This window comes from Sceloporus undulatus, chromosome 4, assembly GCF_019175285.1.
Source record: "Sceloporus undulatus isolate JIND9_A2432 ecotype Alabama chromosome 4, SceUnd_v1.1, whole genome shotgun sequence".
Lineage (NCBI taxonomy): Eukaryota > Metazoa > Chordata > Lepidosauria > Squamata > Phrynosomatidae > Sceloporus > Sceloporus undulatus.
In genome coordinates, this window is record NC_056525.1 from 17894034 (window position 1) to 17908893 (window position 14860).

The 14860-nt window shown below is 37.6% G+C and overlaps 1 protein-coding gene across 5 annotated transcripts in view; it reads right to left on the reverse strand.

Moving 5' to 3' along the window:
• Positions 1-697: 697 nt before the first annotated feature.
• The window catches only part of GNAS (GNAS complex locus), a 150800-nt gene continuing 136637 nt past the window's right edge, over positions 698-14860 (reverse strand). For 4 of the 5 annotated variants that reach the window (XM_042465821.1, XM_042465818.1, XM_042465820.1 and 1 more), the window contains 7 exons: positions 10932-10986; positions 10343-10416; positions 9500-9558; positions 7039-7159; positions 6130-6260; positions 5078-5148; positions 698-4175 (listed from right to left, as the gene is read on the reverse strand). In XM_042465821.1, coding sequence (XP_042321755.1) covers positions 4029-4175; positions 5078-5148; positions 6130-6260; positions 7039-7159; positions 9500-9558; positions 10343-10416; positions 10932-10986 — 658 coding nt within the window. In that variant the 3' untranslated portion in view covers positions 698-4028. The remainder of the gene's footprint in view (positions 4176-5077; positions 5149-6129; positions 6261-7038; positions 7160-9499; positions 9559-10342; positions 10417-10931; positions 10987-14860) is intronic. The other variant, XM_042465819.1, reaches the window with a different exon arrangement.

A 14860-nucleotide genomic window follows, 5' to 3' on the forward strand; every position in this document is an offset into this window, starting at 1 on the left:
ACATCTCTATGATTTATTATTTATGCAAAATTTCTCAAATTGTAAGACTAGATTGCAGGAGATCAGTATAGTAGGGTTATGTTTTAAACCCAAATGGTTTTGAATTATACACTTGTAAAACATTATCTTCAACTAATGAATAAAGAAACAAAACAAAACAATCTGAGCTTGCCAACAAGAGCTGCATAACCTTAAACCTTAAAGGAAAACCTTACATGAAAATATTCCCTTACACCTTCTTGGAAATCTTTTTTTTCTAAAACAGAAAACCAAGTATTTGCACAGAGTATCAAAACTTTAGCCTTGGAAAATTGAGACTTTCACAATGATATTACAGGTATAATAGATCACAGCCTGCTCAATAGTGAAAATGCAAATGTGACCCTAAAACTTTAGAGGTGTTTTCATTGTTAGAAGTGATAGTGTTTTTATTTTTAGCTAATGTACATATTAACATTCTGATGAAGTCTTAAAAGGTAAGAAAAATCATCGTGGCTGTTAAAGTTAGAAATTCCTGAAAGAGATGACAGATGTAAATTTCTCTTTGATCATGACAATTATTTGAACAAGATGTTCAAATGAATAAATAGAAAAATAAAGATACGTGTTAGATCGGAATGGCTCAAATTACTGCAAAATTAACGCAACTAAAATAGAGACAAAAGAAAACACAGAATTAAACAGCAAGCACTGAAGCTTTATGGATTTTTTTTGTATTAAAAATAAAAACAAAACAAAGAGAAAAGCTGTTAAAAATAAGACTTGTGTTTATCAGGCCACTAAACTGCACAAACGTAAGAGACAGACTAACAAAGGCAATATTAAAACAACACACATACACACACACTTCTCTCTTTCAGTCTCTCCCCATACATATGCAGCCCAAATTAGTTTAAAAATACTGCCTCCTCCCATCAACTTTGACAAACATCTCAAACATTTCCATTCAGATAAAGCTTTATAGAGAGTGAATTTTAATGGGGTGCTATGTGCGCATGCATTGCACACACACACAGTCACACACACACTTTTGTTACATATGCTTGCTTAATCTTTTCACCAAAGGAAGATGTCTCTGTTATATAGGTGATAATTTCTCCTTTCCCTCAAATCACATATTACATTCCTTGCCAATAGTTTGTTTTCTGGTTTGGTTCTTCTGTCATCTTCTCCCACCTTCCACCCATCCCAGGCTTTAAGAGATAATAAAATAAATTTGGCACTAAACTCAAAATGATTTTGGCTTTTGTAACAACAATTAAGGCTCATGTTTTATACTATTGTGTGTGTATACCTCAGAAATTCTGACTTTACCTCTGAATCCCCAACAATAGGCACTAGCTAAAATCTTATACTGGCAAAGGTGTATTTCTGGGTCAGACATTGCTACTGATTCCAAATGCTCACAAGGCAGTTCCTCTTTAAACATTTTAAAATGGGTAGTTTGGCAATTTACATTGGCTTAACTTCAGGCGTAGGCTGCAATCCAAAGAAGCTATTTATGATAGTGTGAGGTAACTGCACACATGGTCAAAGCTCCCTCACTTGATGCAGCTTCCACACCTGATCAGGCAAGTTGGGTTTTAAAATTTCACATGGCTTGGCTCTCACCGACTCTGGAAACTGCAGCAATTGAAAACCAAAAAGAAAGCCTCATGAACAGTTACATGTAGCAACAGGGCTGAAATGTGTGCTCTGTGAAAGACAATGCAATTGTTTATATTCTAGCAGGGAAAGATGCACCACCACCACTTCATTCAAGTGTAATAACTGTGTTGAAGCAGACAGGGGAATTAATTTTCTTACTAGAGCTTTAATTCAAAAATTATCTGCCTTTCCTATGATCCTCAATGCATGTAGGTCTTAAAATATATCTGTAGAAATTCTTGGAGGCAACATTGCTTCTATAATGGGAACTTTCTCTAAGAGAGAAACTTAGAAGATGCTCTGTGTGTGTGTGTGTGTGTGTGTGTGTGTATGGGGGGATACTAATATGTCAAAAGCAATTTAAAAATAATTGTTATAGTAAAAGCCCACCCAGCCCTCATTTTTTCAGGATGTGGCAAAGTGGTGGCTCGAGTAATATAGGCTAACACTGTTCTAGATGTGTTATTATAGCTGTAATTTTAGACTCTACAAATTTGTACATTAATGTTTAGACACATGAGAAAGTAATATGTTCACAAAGACATAAAACACCTAAGTATAAAATATAAAGCAGTGTAGTAGTTACTAAAATTACATGCTGTTATTGCTACAGTGATTTTTGCTCTCTTTTGTTTTACTGTACCACATGTTGTTCTAAGCATATAATTTGCATAAATTATTCAAGTTTAAGAAAAAATCCACACATCTTCACTTTAAGCTACTTATATAGTTAATATAAAATAAAGTTTTAAGGTATCTCTTTATTGAAAGAGAAATAAAATGTCATCTGAAACTGAAATTCAGTGGCCAAATTCAGAGGCAAGGTATATGCTGTCACTATGGGAGTCTTATGCCCATTATAGAAATATCATAGAGTGGAAAGGTATCTGACCCAGCATGAAGATGGCCAATGAGGCCTGTGCAATGCCTGGATATTTGCTTACTTTGTTCTGTTTTTGTCTTTTTGCACACAAAAAAAGACTATGAATGACAAAGACTAACATGTATAATTTGTAGCAAAATTTGGTTTATGTAGAAACAAGCCATGTTTTGCATTTGGATAGAGATTTAAATGAGTTAAAGCTAAAAATTAAAAAGCATGATGCTGCAACATCTGGTCACTTGTTGTAGACCTCACTTTTAAAGTGGTTAAGTTTGCACGATTTGTACTTTTTTTTTTTAATATACTAAACAGTATTTTTCCTCCTCCTTTTATAAACCAGAAAAAACCCTAAACTACAGATAAATTTTCCCTACCCTGAGCGAATGCTGCTGATAGGGTTGACAAAGCTGTACAGCGCAATCAAACATACTTACATCTTAGCTCATTGCACAGGTACAGCCATAATCAAGGCACAAAGATCTTCTACAAGTTATTTTTTTTCAATAAAGTTGTACAAAATAATACATTTTACAGTCTGTACAAGAATAATAATCCAGCAGTAAAATAAAAATTGGGGGGAAAAGAGGTGTGGGAGTAGGAAGGGGGAATAGGAGGGAGGAAAGAAACGAGAAAGAAGGGAAGATTGTGAGGACTACAGTCCAGATAATGATTATATATACATACACACATACATACACATACATACATATATGTATATATGTGTATATAATATATATATATATATATATATATGCGTGTATGTGTGTGTGTGTGTATATATATATATATATGAGACAGGATAATCAGTGGACAAACTGAAAACAGTGTGTGGTTAACTCTTTCTGCAATCACAAGCCATAATGCAGTTCATTTCGCAACATCCCTGGTCATCTTAAGACCGCCAAGGCTCAACAACACCCTTGTTGGTAGCAGTTGGTTTTGTACTGTCTAGGTTTGTTGTAGAATTGTCAGTATTTCCACTCAAAAGTCACATTCAGAGGCAGAGAACCAAACTCAAGCGCCTGTCCTTTCAACTTGGTCTGTGACTCGGCACCTTCTTTAGTCTGATGCAGTGAATGGATAAAAAGTTGAAATCATGGGATATATGATTTATGCCCACAACAGTGCTAATTACCTAACATTGTCTCTCCCATTTTCTTTGTTGGGTTTTTAATATTTAACTTTTACTCCCAAATCCTCTCAGATGCTCCATTTTCAGGGCGTTATTAATTTTTGTTTGTTTGTTAATGACAGTGTTAAGAGACACCCTCCCCCTGCTTGCAGAAATGGCCCTTTACATTGCATGGGCCACCTTAAACTGTTCCAAGGGGGTGAAACAAGCAAGCTTAGAAGTGCTGCTATTTGTCCAGCAAGGAGAAAAGGTTGAGGGATGCAAATCAGAGGGAGATTGCAATAGTTCTCTTCCACTCTATGTGGATCAGGTTTTTTTTTCTTTTTAATAAGGAATAAGGAGTCCAAAACAGAGAAATGCTCTCCATCACAACAACTCATACTGACGAAGGTGCATCCGCTGAATAATGTCCCGACAGTCATTGAAAACCCTCCGAATGTTTTCTGTATCCACTGCACAAGTGAAGTGAGGATAGCAGTAGTGCCTTCCATCTCCACTTGCTGTGCTGATTCTCTGTAGGAGCAACAGATACATAGCCTATGTCAAAACTTGTGGACAATTTGCAGAATAGAGAATAGAATATTCGTAGAATAGAGCCCTCCCTCCGATCCATCTGCCTTGGTCCAGGCCTCAGAGGGAGAGAATAACCACTGGACCTCATCCCCTTACCCACCACCATTCCCTTCTCCTTTTGTGTCGTGTCTTTTAGATTGTAAGCCTCAGGGCAGGGAACTGTCTAATTAAAAATAATAATTGTAAGCCGCTCTGATAGCCTTTAGGGCTGAAGGGCGGGATATAAATGCCTAATAATAATAATAATAAGAATAAGAATAAGAAGTCCCGTCATTCTTATCCCATGTGCTCTTTGTCATCTAGACAGCTCCACAAAGTTTTAAGAATTTAATTTAAAGGTCAAATGTAGTTCAAAACAAAACTGCTTTTGAAAAATGGGCTGGGAAATTATATACAGTAACAAAAGTCAGAGTGAAGTATTCATTACACAATATTATGGCCATAAAACATTGTCAACGAATACCAATATCAAGGCAGATAAATATTATTCCACATCAATATATTATTTTCTGTCACTATCAGTATTAAAAAAACCTCTAAGAGAATGATATAAAAGCCAGTACTTTAAATTGAGGATTCCATGAGTTAGTTTTAGCAATTAAAATAAGATTACACTAGTGAAAGATAGTAACACTAACACACAACCCAAAAGGCAGGGACTAAAATCATCTTGCATTGTCACAGAATGCAATCAGACAAAATGTCTAACTTGGGTTGCTTATGCAGTCAGGCTGACCCAGGCAATTACTGAATCTCTTTTTGAATAAAGACAAAAATGTCATTGTTCTAAACAGTTTGATTGCAAAGAACAGAAAAAACAAGTATGAAGAAGCCATACTTACAAGAAATTCATCTCTAATAAAATACTTGGCCCTTGTAACTCTAGGATCCTCACCAGGTTCCGGTGTTGCTGCTCAATTTAAAAAAAGAATGAGGATTATCTTAAAACAGGAAATCCATGTAAATACATTGACTTGAAATTTAACATAGTGAAAGGATGCAGATCCACAGTGTATTGTGCATTATATTATAGAATGAGAAATAGAGGAAACAGGGAAGATATTTACAGCCTCTAAACTTGGGTGGGCTGTCATATTTATTTATTAATTAAAGTGCTTTTTTCTGAAAAGTGGACAGCAAGTAAAGTTTTCTTTGGACTTAGCATTCATTTTTCTCATACAATACCCTTTGGAAAGGTTAAAAACAGCCTTTATGCAAGAAAATTCCTTTGGCTAGTTTAGGGGTGAGCAGCTGTCACTCTGTCCAGTTTCTAAACTTTAACTCCTCGAATTTCTCAATTTATGCTGTGCTGACTAGGGATGATGAGAGTTGTAGGCCAGAAGATCTGGAGAGCCACAGCTGCCCACACCTGTGCTAAAAGAAATGAATGCACTTTAGGATTAAAACCCTATATATATCTATATATAGAGATATAGATATAATCATCACAGAAGTGGGTGAGTAATATTTGATCCTCCATATGTTTTTGGCTTGCACCTTTTATCATCCATAACAATTATGTATGCTGTCTAGGGCTCATGGAGTCTACCAAATCTGAAGGGCCACAAAGGCATTCCTGAAAATTGATCTTAAGAATTATTAATAGAGCAGTGGTCCTATGGTAATGTGATAAAGCATTCACCTGATCTGAGCTGCACCCTCTGTATGCAATTGAAAGGATGTCGTCTTGAAGAAATGCCATTTAACAATTCTCAAAGGAGAGAAATCCTGCACAATCTTACATTTTTGAAAATTTAAAATAATGAAATTATGAACCATATTAATCTAAGGTTCTCAAGGAAAAAATAACAACCCTTATTCAGTTCTTCTTTCCTCCCATTATTTTCCCATGTAAAGTTTTGTTTGTTTAATGTATGTTGAACATCGTTCTTACCATCTTCTGGTGTGGTATAGCGAGCAAATTCTGGAAAGTAGTCTTCAATTTTAGATTTCCCTGCCAAAACTTTCTCTGCTAGCAAATCTTGTTTGTTTAGGAAAAGAATTACTGAAATGGTCCGTAGCCACCTATAGAAAAGAGAAGCCAACATATTGTTAGAAATGTGGAAAATAAACCATGTAAAACTGGTATAAAATGTAGGTAATAGTTCAGGAGTGAGAGCAGATATCTTAGCCAACCCCTCCACAGGGTGGATGATGCTAGGAGGGACGACCATGTCCTCTGCCATCACTAAGTATGTAGCTGGCTTTGCTCTCCTACACATTCCTCAGCAGTGGATGGAAGAAGTGCTTAGCAGCATGAAAAAGGATTCCCCTTTGTTACCTGTACTTTTCCAGATTGTGGGTAACAATGTGGATTCCCTTCCCTGCTTACATTCCATGAGGAAAACGTGAGGAAAGAGCTGAGCTAAGCTTTTCAAATAAGACAAATAGTACGGTATTTACTGACAAGTTCCTTGTACCCACTTCTAATTAGTATAATCTTTATTTTACTACTGTATATACTCTTCTATAGTGGGCTCTTGGTATTTGTTGGGGTTTGATTCAAAAAACCCCTGTGGATACCAAAATCTGTGGATGCTCAAATCCTATTAAATACAATGGCATAGTAAAATGGCATTCCTTATATAAAATGGCAAAATCAAGGTTGATAGTTAGAATTTATAAATTTTAAAATATTTTCAAGCAGAGGATGGTTGAATCCATTGATAAGGAATCCATGGATACGGAGGGCCGACTGTATTTAAATACATTTTCAGCATTTTATACAATGTATTTAAGTATCACAAATAAACTTAAAGTAAGTATTATTAGGGGCATAATTGGTCAAAATGGAAGGATGGACCTGTTGTTCCAGATACTCTTGAAAAGGTTTAATGCTTCTTGAAGCCGGTTGGTCTGATTGTCCTCTCGTATAACCATGTTGTAGCTACTGCTGGCCACCACAAATATAATAGCAGTCACATCTAAAAAACAAACAAAAACAAAGCAACATCAAAAATACTATACAATCTTCAAGAACCTTCTCACTGATCTTATTCTGTTACATTCTAATTTCTAAAGTGAAAAGAATCAGGAGAACCTTGGAAAGAATGAAGATGATGCAAGAACAAAATATAAGCTTTCCTATGCACATGAGTGAAGTCAGAATATACAGTCCAAGTTACCCAAGAAAAAGAAGAGACAAGGTCAAAAACCAAATATGATCAGAACTGACAAAAAGAAATGACTGAAGAAAAGAAGAAAATAATAGTTCCAACGTAATTCTAATGAACTTGTGGTGAAGGGATAAGAGCAAGCAGAAATGTGTCTTAAGGAAGATATTACTTTGTTCCTACAGCATACATTAATAGCTACCAGACCCCTTTAATCGTTGTACGTTCATCCTGTTAAATATTCTCCAAAGCAGTATTTACTGGAGAGGACAACAGAAACAGAAATGATGAAGAATGGAGGAGAAACATCATGAAGAGAGGATATACAATTTAAAGTAATGACCCTCTTTCCTTCTATTTCATACCATACCTTATGTACAACATTGCCTCTTTCTTGGGAAACACAGACTCATAGGATCCAGCATTCTATGAGTCTGTGGTTGTGGTGCTCCAGACCCCCACAGAGCTCCCCAAGCTCCTACACTTTTGACATCAGTAAACAGGACAGATGAAGAAGAGCATGATTGAATCAACCAGAAGAGGAAGGAGCAAAAGGAAATACTAAATGGAACTATTAGAAGGGTACAAGGAAACATGGCACAATAATCAATTTGATACCGGTACAAATATTTAACTATGGTGGCAACCACAATTCTTCCCTCATTAAAATATGTTGACAACTTTGACAAGCAGAAACAATTTTATTAAGCAGGAGAAAACCTCAAAACCATTTTTAAAAAGAGCTTTCTTACCATCTTTATACAGTCAGCCCACCCCTTCTGTGGGGGATCCATTCTGGACACCCCCCGGTATAAGGGGAATTGAGTGTATGCTCAAATCCCTTTAACTATAATGGGGTATGCTCCCACAATGTGTCATAGTGCTCACGCCACATTGTTTCTATTGGGGTTTGCCTACTGCATGAGTTCAAGTCTGCGGAAGGCAAGCCCGCAGAAGGGGTGGGCCAACTGTACACATACGGTTACTAACTTGAACATGATTGATATTCAAGGTGTGTGAAATGCTTTTTTCATAACCTTGTCTCCTTTCCAAATTCTCATTAAAGAAATTCAAGAATAATGTTCTAGAAAATACCAGTAGGCATTTGTGCAATATATACCTCATTCTGATCAGTACTTAAGAAATTATATATATTTTTAGCATTCATGTTCTATAGTAGACATTCTAAGCACTAACTAGTCTGCAAATGTACCAATGACTGCTTCTACAGTACTAATGTTTCAAAATATTTACTTTCTATCCACTATCGTAACTTTTTGATCAAATCTATCTTTTTCTTCTTTTTAAGCATAGCTATTCATCCTTCTTCACCAAGGAAAAAACAGTTTGTACATCTCAGAACAATAGGATCCCCACCCATCACATGCTTTTAGATTTTGGATATCCTAATGTTAGCAATGTCAGATCACCACAATTAGCACAGATCTGGCTGTGGCTTGATTTACTGTGAGCACATAAAAACTTAAGCCTCTCACTCTCACCCTGTAGAAAGAATAATCCACTCATCCCATGAAAGAAGAATCATTACAAACAAACTTTATGAGGCATGCTTGCAGAGACAAGAAACAATGCACTACAAAACAAAACAAAACAAAACAAAAGCTCTGAGGCAGGAATGGGCAAAATATGGTGGCCCACAGGGCACATACAGTCTCTGGCTGGCTATTTTGCAGCCTGTAGAGTCCCCTACATACCTGAGACACGCTTCTCCAAAATACTTAAAACAACAACTACTACTAATAATAATAACGGCCAAAAAAATGGCCAAAAATGTGAAAAAAATATGGCTGTCTGATTCCCTTTACCTCTCAAACCCCCTTCCCTAAGCTGTAGAAACTGGCTGTATTTTGGACAGTTCCTGGAACTGGAAATGACCCTGCTCCATTTTGCATCGCACTGCGAGTGGCCATGCAACCCATGAGGGGAACCAGGAGGGGAGGTAACCTCCACACTCTTCAAAGGTGTCCCCCTTCCTTTAAAGATTTTAATAGAGGTGATCAAACAGACCCAGTGAAGCCAAGTTTTTGCTAGCAGATATGTGATAAGCAGTTACCTGAGGTAAGTGTGTCCTATGCATGGATAATATATGTAATTTAATAGGCTGCTTATTTTATACATGCTCAATCTTACCATTAAAACACTGGATCCATTTTCGGCGTTCATCTCTTTGCCCACCAACATCAAACATACTAGAAAAATAAAAAATAAAAACTGTCAGTAGCATACTAGAGTTTCCCTTATTTTACCTATATGCATCTGAACCAGTGAAAGACTGCTATGTTAGACAACCAGTGAAACAACTATAAATTTTTTATTCCTAGAACCAGGGACCACAACTTATTGTCAGAATTAGATGGCATGCAGGCTCTGGCAACCATTACAAGGGACTTCGCAGCTTGGTAATTAACATTCGTCTTCTAAGTATCACTTACAGAAGCTGAAAGATAAAAACTGTCGTGATTTATGTTGTGCTTTTTCAAAACCAACAAGAAAAAAAAGGATTTGTAAATTTCTATTTGTCTAACTGATAATTTGAAAAAGGACAAAACCCAAAAGAAAAGCTAATTCAGATAAAGAGTGGCATTTTAAAACACAATTGCAACCACTGGACTTCCATATGATAGTTTGCAATTATCACACGTGAAATACAGTTGAATAAACTGGCCCCTTGTTTCATTTAATCTTCATTCTGAATTAAAACACCACTTTTACTGATGTGTGCTATATGCCTTCAAGTCACTTCCAATTTATAGTGATCTTAAGGGGAACCACCTATCATGGCACAATTTGTTCAGAGGGAGTTTGCCATTGCCTTTCTCTAAAGCCAAGAGAATGTGACTTGTTGAAGGTCACCCAATGGGTTTCCATCACTATTCCATCACTAAGTGTGGATTTGAACCCTGGTTTCCCAGAGTCCTAGTCCGACAACCAAACCACTACACCATGCTGGCTCTCGCTTTTACCGATACTTACTGGAAATTGACTTTGTCCACCTGAAACTTGGTTTCAAATATTCCTGATGTCAGAACTCTGCATCTGAGAAGGTCCTTAAACAGAAGGGGGAAAAAAACAAACAACAGACTGATTATTAAGGAGTTCTTCCCTTAACTCCAAAATGGTTACTTTTGGAAAGAATACAAGACTTAGGTCTAATCTGCACTGCACAAATAATGCAATGTGACACCAATTTAACTGCCATGGTTCAATGCTGTGGAATCCTGGGAACTGTAATTTTGTGAGACAGGCCCTGTACAGACAGGCCAAAATAAAGCTGCTTCGGGTCACATTGGAGGTATGCTGTTTAAATTATGCATGCGTCTTAAGAGTCCGGAAGCCACACCAAGCCATGCTCCAGTCCTAAGAAGGTGGCAGCATAAGCTTTCGTAGACTTAAGTCTACTTCCTCAGATGCATCAGAGGAAGTAGATTCTAGTCTACAAAAGCTCATGCTGCCAACTTCTTTCTTTCAGTTAGTCTCAAAGGTGCTACAAGATCTCTTTACATACTGATTCCACAGACTAACATGGCTATATTTTTGTATTTCCCAAAGACATGAAACTCACCTGGTCAGAAGGTGTGTATTCATTTTGCTTGACTATGTCAATTTTGTCTAGAAAACTAAAAGAAAAAATGTCTCATGAGTAAATCTGTCATAACTAAAATTCATTTATAACTCAAATATGTCCCTTTCAAGCATTTACTGGCTTTTATCTAACACTTTCAGTTCACTACATTTTGTATTTGGACTTTTCTATAGAGCAAAGAAACCTTGCACTTAATGTAGATACTGTACTTAGTATGGCCATCCAGTAGAGGGCCAAGAACATTATCTTCAGCATCACAAAACTGAAATAGCCATGGTAATGAACAACAAGCTATAAATACAACTAAGTTTAACATATCATCACATTAATAAATATACATGTCACATGTCTTTCTTGACATCATATTATGGTCCTCCCTTTAGATGGAGGGAACAGAATATGTACCAGATACATCTTAGTTTCTAAAGAAATATCAAAATGATTCCCAAACTAGGTGAAATCTGGAAAGGACACATGTGGCACAAGGCATCCTCATTTCTATTCAAGTGTGATCCCCCCCTCAAACAAATACTGTAATTGAAATTTGGAACATGGTATTAGCTGGCTAAATACCCTAAAGGCAACAGATCCTGTCTGATCTTGGAAGCCAAGCAGGGTCAGCCCAGGTTAGTCCTTAGATGGGAGATCACCATTGAATACCAGGTGGTGTTGATTATATTTCAGAGGAAAACCAACTCTGTGCATTCCTCACCTAAGAAAACCCTATAAAATTAATGAAGTTGTCGTAAGTTAGTAGGTGACCTAAAGTCACATATTCACACACATTTGCTTAATACCAGAGGACAACAAACTAGCACAGAGGAAGGTCAAGACACACAGAGTCAAACTCATAGCTCGGGGAGGCTCTATCATTCCTTCACATATACCTGAATCAGCCTAATGAACTGTTGGTTAAGTCTAGCAGCAGCAAGCTTAAACTACTAGTATGTAAGGTATATAAAAATAGTTGGGTCTTGATGTTTGGCTCATTTGTGCTTCAACACCATTAGGGTATCTCTTCAGTAGACAGTAAGCAGACAGATAGGCCTGGTTTCGGCATAATGCTAAACTATGGTTTAAGTATTTACATGTAAGCATGCCCTAACCTCAATATTCCCTCTACCTGCCATCACAGCACACATCAACACATTTTAAATACATGTTATGTTTCCCAACATGCACAGGGAATAGTTCCACGGTATGTCTCAGTGGTAAAGAAAATCAGGCAACTCAGCCAATGCCATGGACTACTCAAGGCGATTACATGTTAGCACAAAGCTAACATGGAGCAGTTTCATTAAAATTTTCTGGCACATGCATGCAAATTAATGGGGGGAGGGGAGTGGGATTTGCAATAAAATGTTTCCGCATGATGTTCTCCTCCAATCTACAAGATTTTAGCTACCCAGTCAAGCCCCTTTCCAAGAAACTTCATTCCACTGCCGGTCTACTAAATCACTATGATGTTTATCACACTATACTCTTAAAGTGCTACTATTCCACTTTGACTCCTCTAGCTGCCTCCTGTTGCATTCTGGGATTGGCAGTTTTAAGGAGGAGTATTTAGAATTCTTAGGCAGGTTCTCTGCCTGAGAATTCTAAATACCCCTCCTTAAAACTGCAAATCCCAGAATGCAACAGGTCATGGCAAAATTGTTCAGAGGGGGTTTGCCATGCCTTTCCAAAGCCAAGAGAAGTGACTGTTGAAGGTCACACCAATGGGTTTCCACACATTCCATCACTAAGTGTGGATTGAACCCTGGTTTCCCAGAGCCTAGTCCGACACCAAACCACCAACCAGTGCGGCTCTCGCTTTACCGATACTTACTGGAAATTGACTTGGCCACTGAAACTGGGTTTCAAATATTCCTGATGTCAGAACTCTGCATCTGAGAAGGCCTAAACAGAAGGGGGGGGAAAAACAACAAACAACGACTGATTATTAAGGAGTTCTTCCCTTAACTCCAAAATGGTTACTTTGGAAAGAAACAACGTAGGTCGAATCTGCACTGCACAAATAAGGCAATGTGACACCTTTAACTGGCCAGGGTTCAATGCTGTGGAATCCTGGGAATTGTAATTTTGTGAGACGGCCCGGTACAGACAGGCCAAATAAAGCTGCTTCGGGTCACATTGGAGGGTATGCTGTTTAAATTATGCATGCGTCTCTAAGAGTCCGGAGCCACACCAAGCCATGTTCCAGTCCTAAGAGGTGGCAGCATAAGCTTTCGTAGACTTAAGTCACTCTCAGATGCATCAGAGGAATAGATTCTAGTCTACAAAAGCTCATGCTGCCAACTTCTTTCTTTCAGTTAGTCTCAAGTGCACAAGATCTCTTTACATACTGATTCCACACGACTAACATGGCATATTTTTTGTATTTCCCAAAGACATGAAACTCACCTGGTCAGAAGGTGTGTATTCATTTTGCTTGACTAATGTCAATTTTGTCTAGAAAACTAAAAGAAAAAATGTCTCATGAGTAATCTGTCATAACAAAATTCATTTATAACTCAAATATGTCCTTTCAAGCATTTACTGGCTTTTATCAACACTTTCAGTTCACTACATTTGTATTTGGACTTTTCTATACAGCAAAGAAACCTTGCACTTAATGTAGATACTGTACTTGTATGGCCATCCAGTAGAGGCCAAGAAATTATCTTCAGCATCACAACTGAAATAGCCATGGGTAATGAACAACAGCTATAAATACAACACTAGTTAACATATCATCACATTAATAAATATACATGTACATGTCTTTCTTGACATCATATTAGGGTCCCCTTAGATGGAGGGAACAGATATGTACCAGATACATCTAGTTTCTAAAGAAATATCAAAATGATCCCAAACTAGGTGAAATCTGGAAAGGACCATGTGGCACAAGGCATCCTCATTTCTATTCAAGTGTGATCCCCCCCTCAAACAAAACTGTAATTGAAATTTGGAACTGGTATAGCTGGCTCATTACCCTAAAGGCAACAGATCCTGTCTGATCTTGGAAGCCAACAGGTCAGCCCAGGTTAGTCCTTAGATGGGAGATCACCATTGAATACCAGGTGGTGTTGATTATATTTCAGAGGAAAACCAACTCTGTGCATTCCTCACCTAAGAAAACCCATAAAATTAATGAAGTTGTCATAAGTTAGTAGGTGACCTAAAGTCACATATTCACACACATTGTAATAAACCAGAGGACAACAAACTAGCACAGAGGAAGGTCAAGAACACAGAGTCAAACTCATAGCTCGGGGAGGCTCTATCATTCCTTCACATATACCTGACAGCCTAATGAACTGTTGGTTAAGTCTAGCAGCACAAGCTTAAACTACTAGTATGTAAGGTATATAAAAATAGTTGGGTCTTGATGTTTGGCCATTTGTGCTTCAACACCATTAGGGTATCTTTCAGTAAGACAGTAAGCAGACAGATAGGCCTGGTTGTTCGCATAATGCTAAACTATGGTTAAAGTATTACATGTAAGCATGCCCTAACCTCAATATTCCCTCTACTTGCCATCACAGCACACATCAACACATTTTAATACAGTTATGTTCCCCCACATGCACAGGGAAAGAGTTCCACGGTATGTCTCAGTGGTAAAGAAATCAGGCAACTCAGCCAATGCCATGGACTACTCAAGGCGATTACATGTTAGCAACAAGCCAACATGGAGCAGTTTCATTAATTTTCTGGCACATGCATGCAAATTAATGGGGGAGGGGAGTGGGATTTGCAATAAAAGTTTCCGCATGATGTTCCTCCCCAATCTACAAGATTTTAGCTACCCAGTCAAGCCCCTTTCCAAGAAACTTCATTCCACTGCCGGTCTACTAATCACTATGATGTTTATCACACTATACTCTTAAAGTGCACTATTCCACTTTGACTCCTCTAGCTGC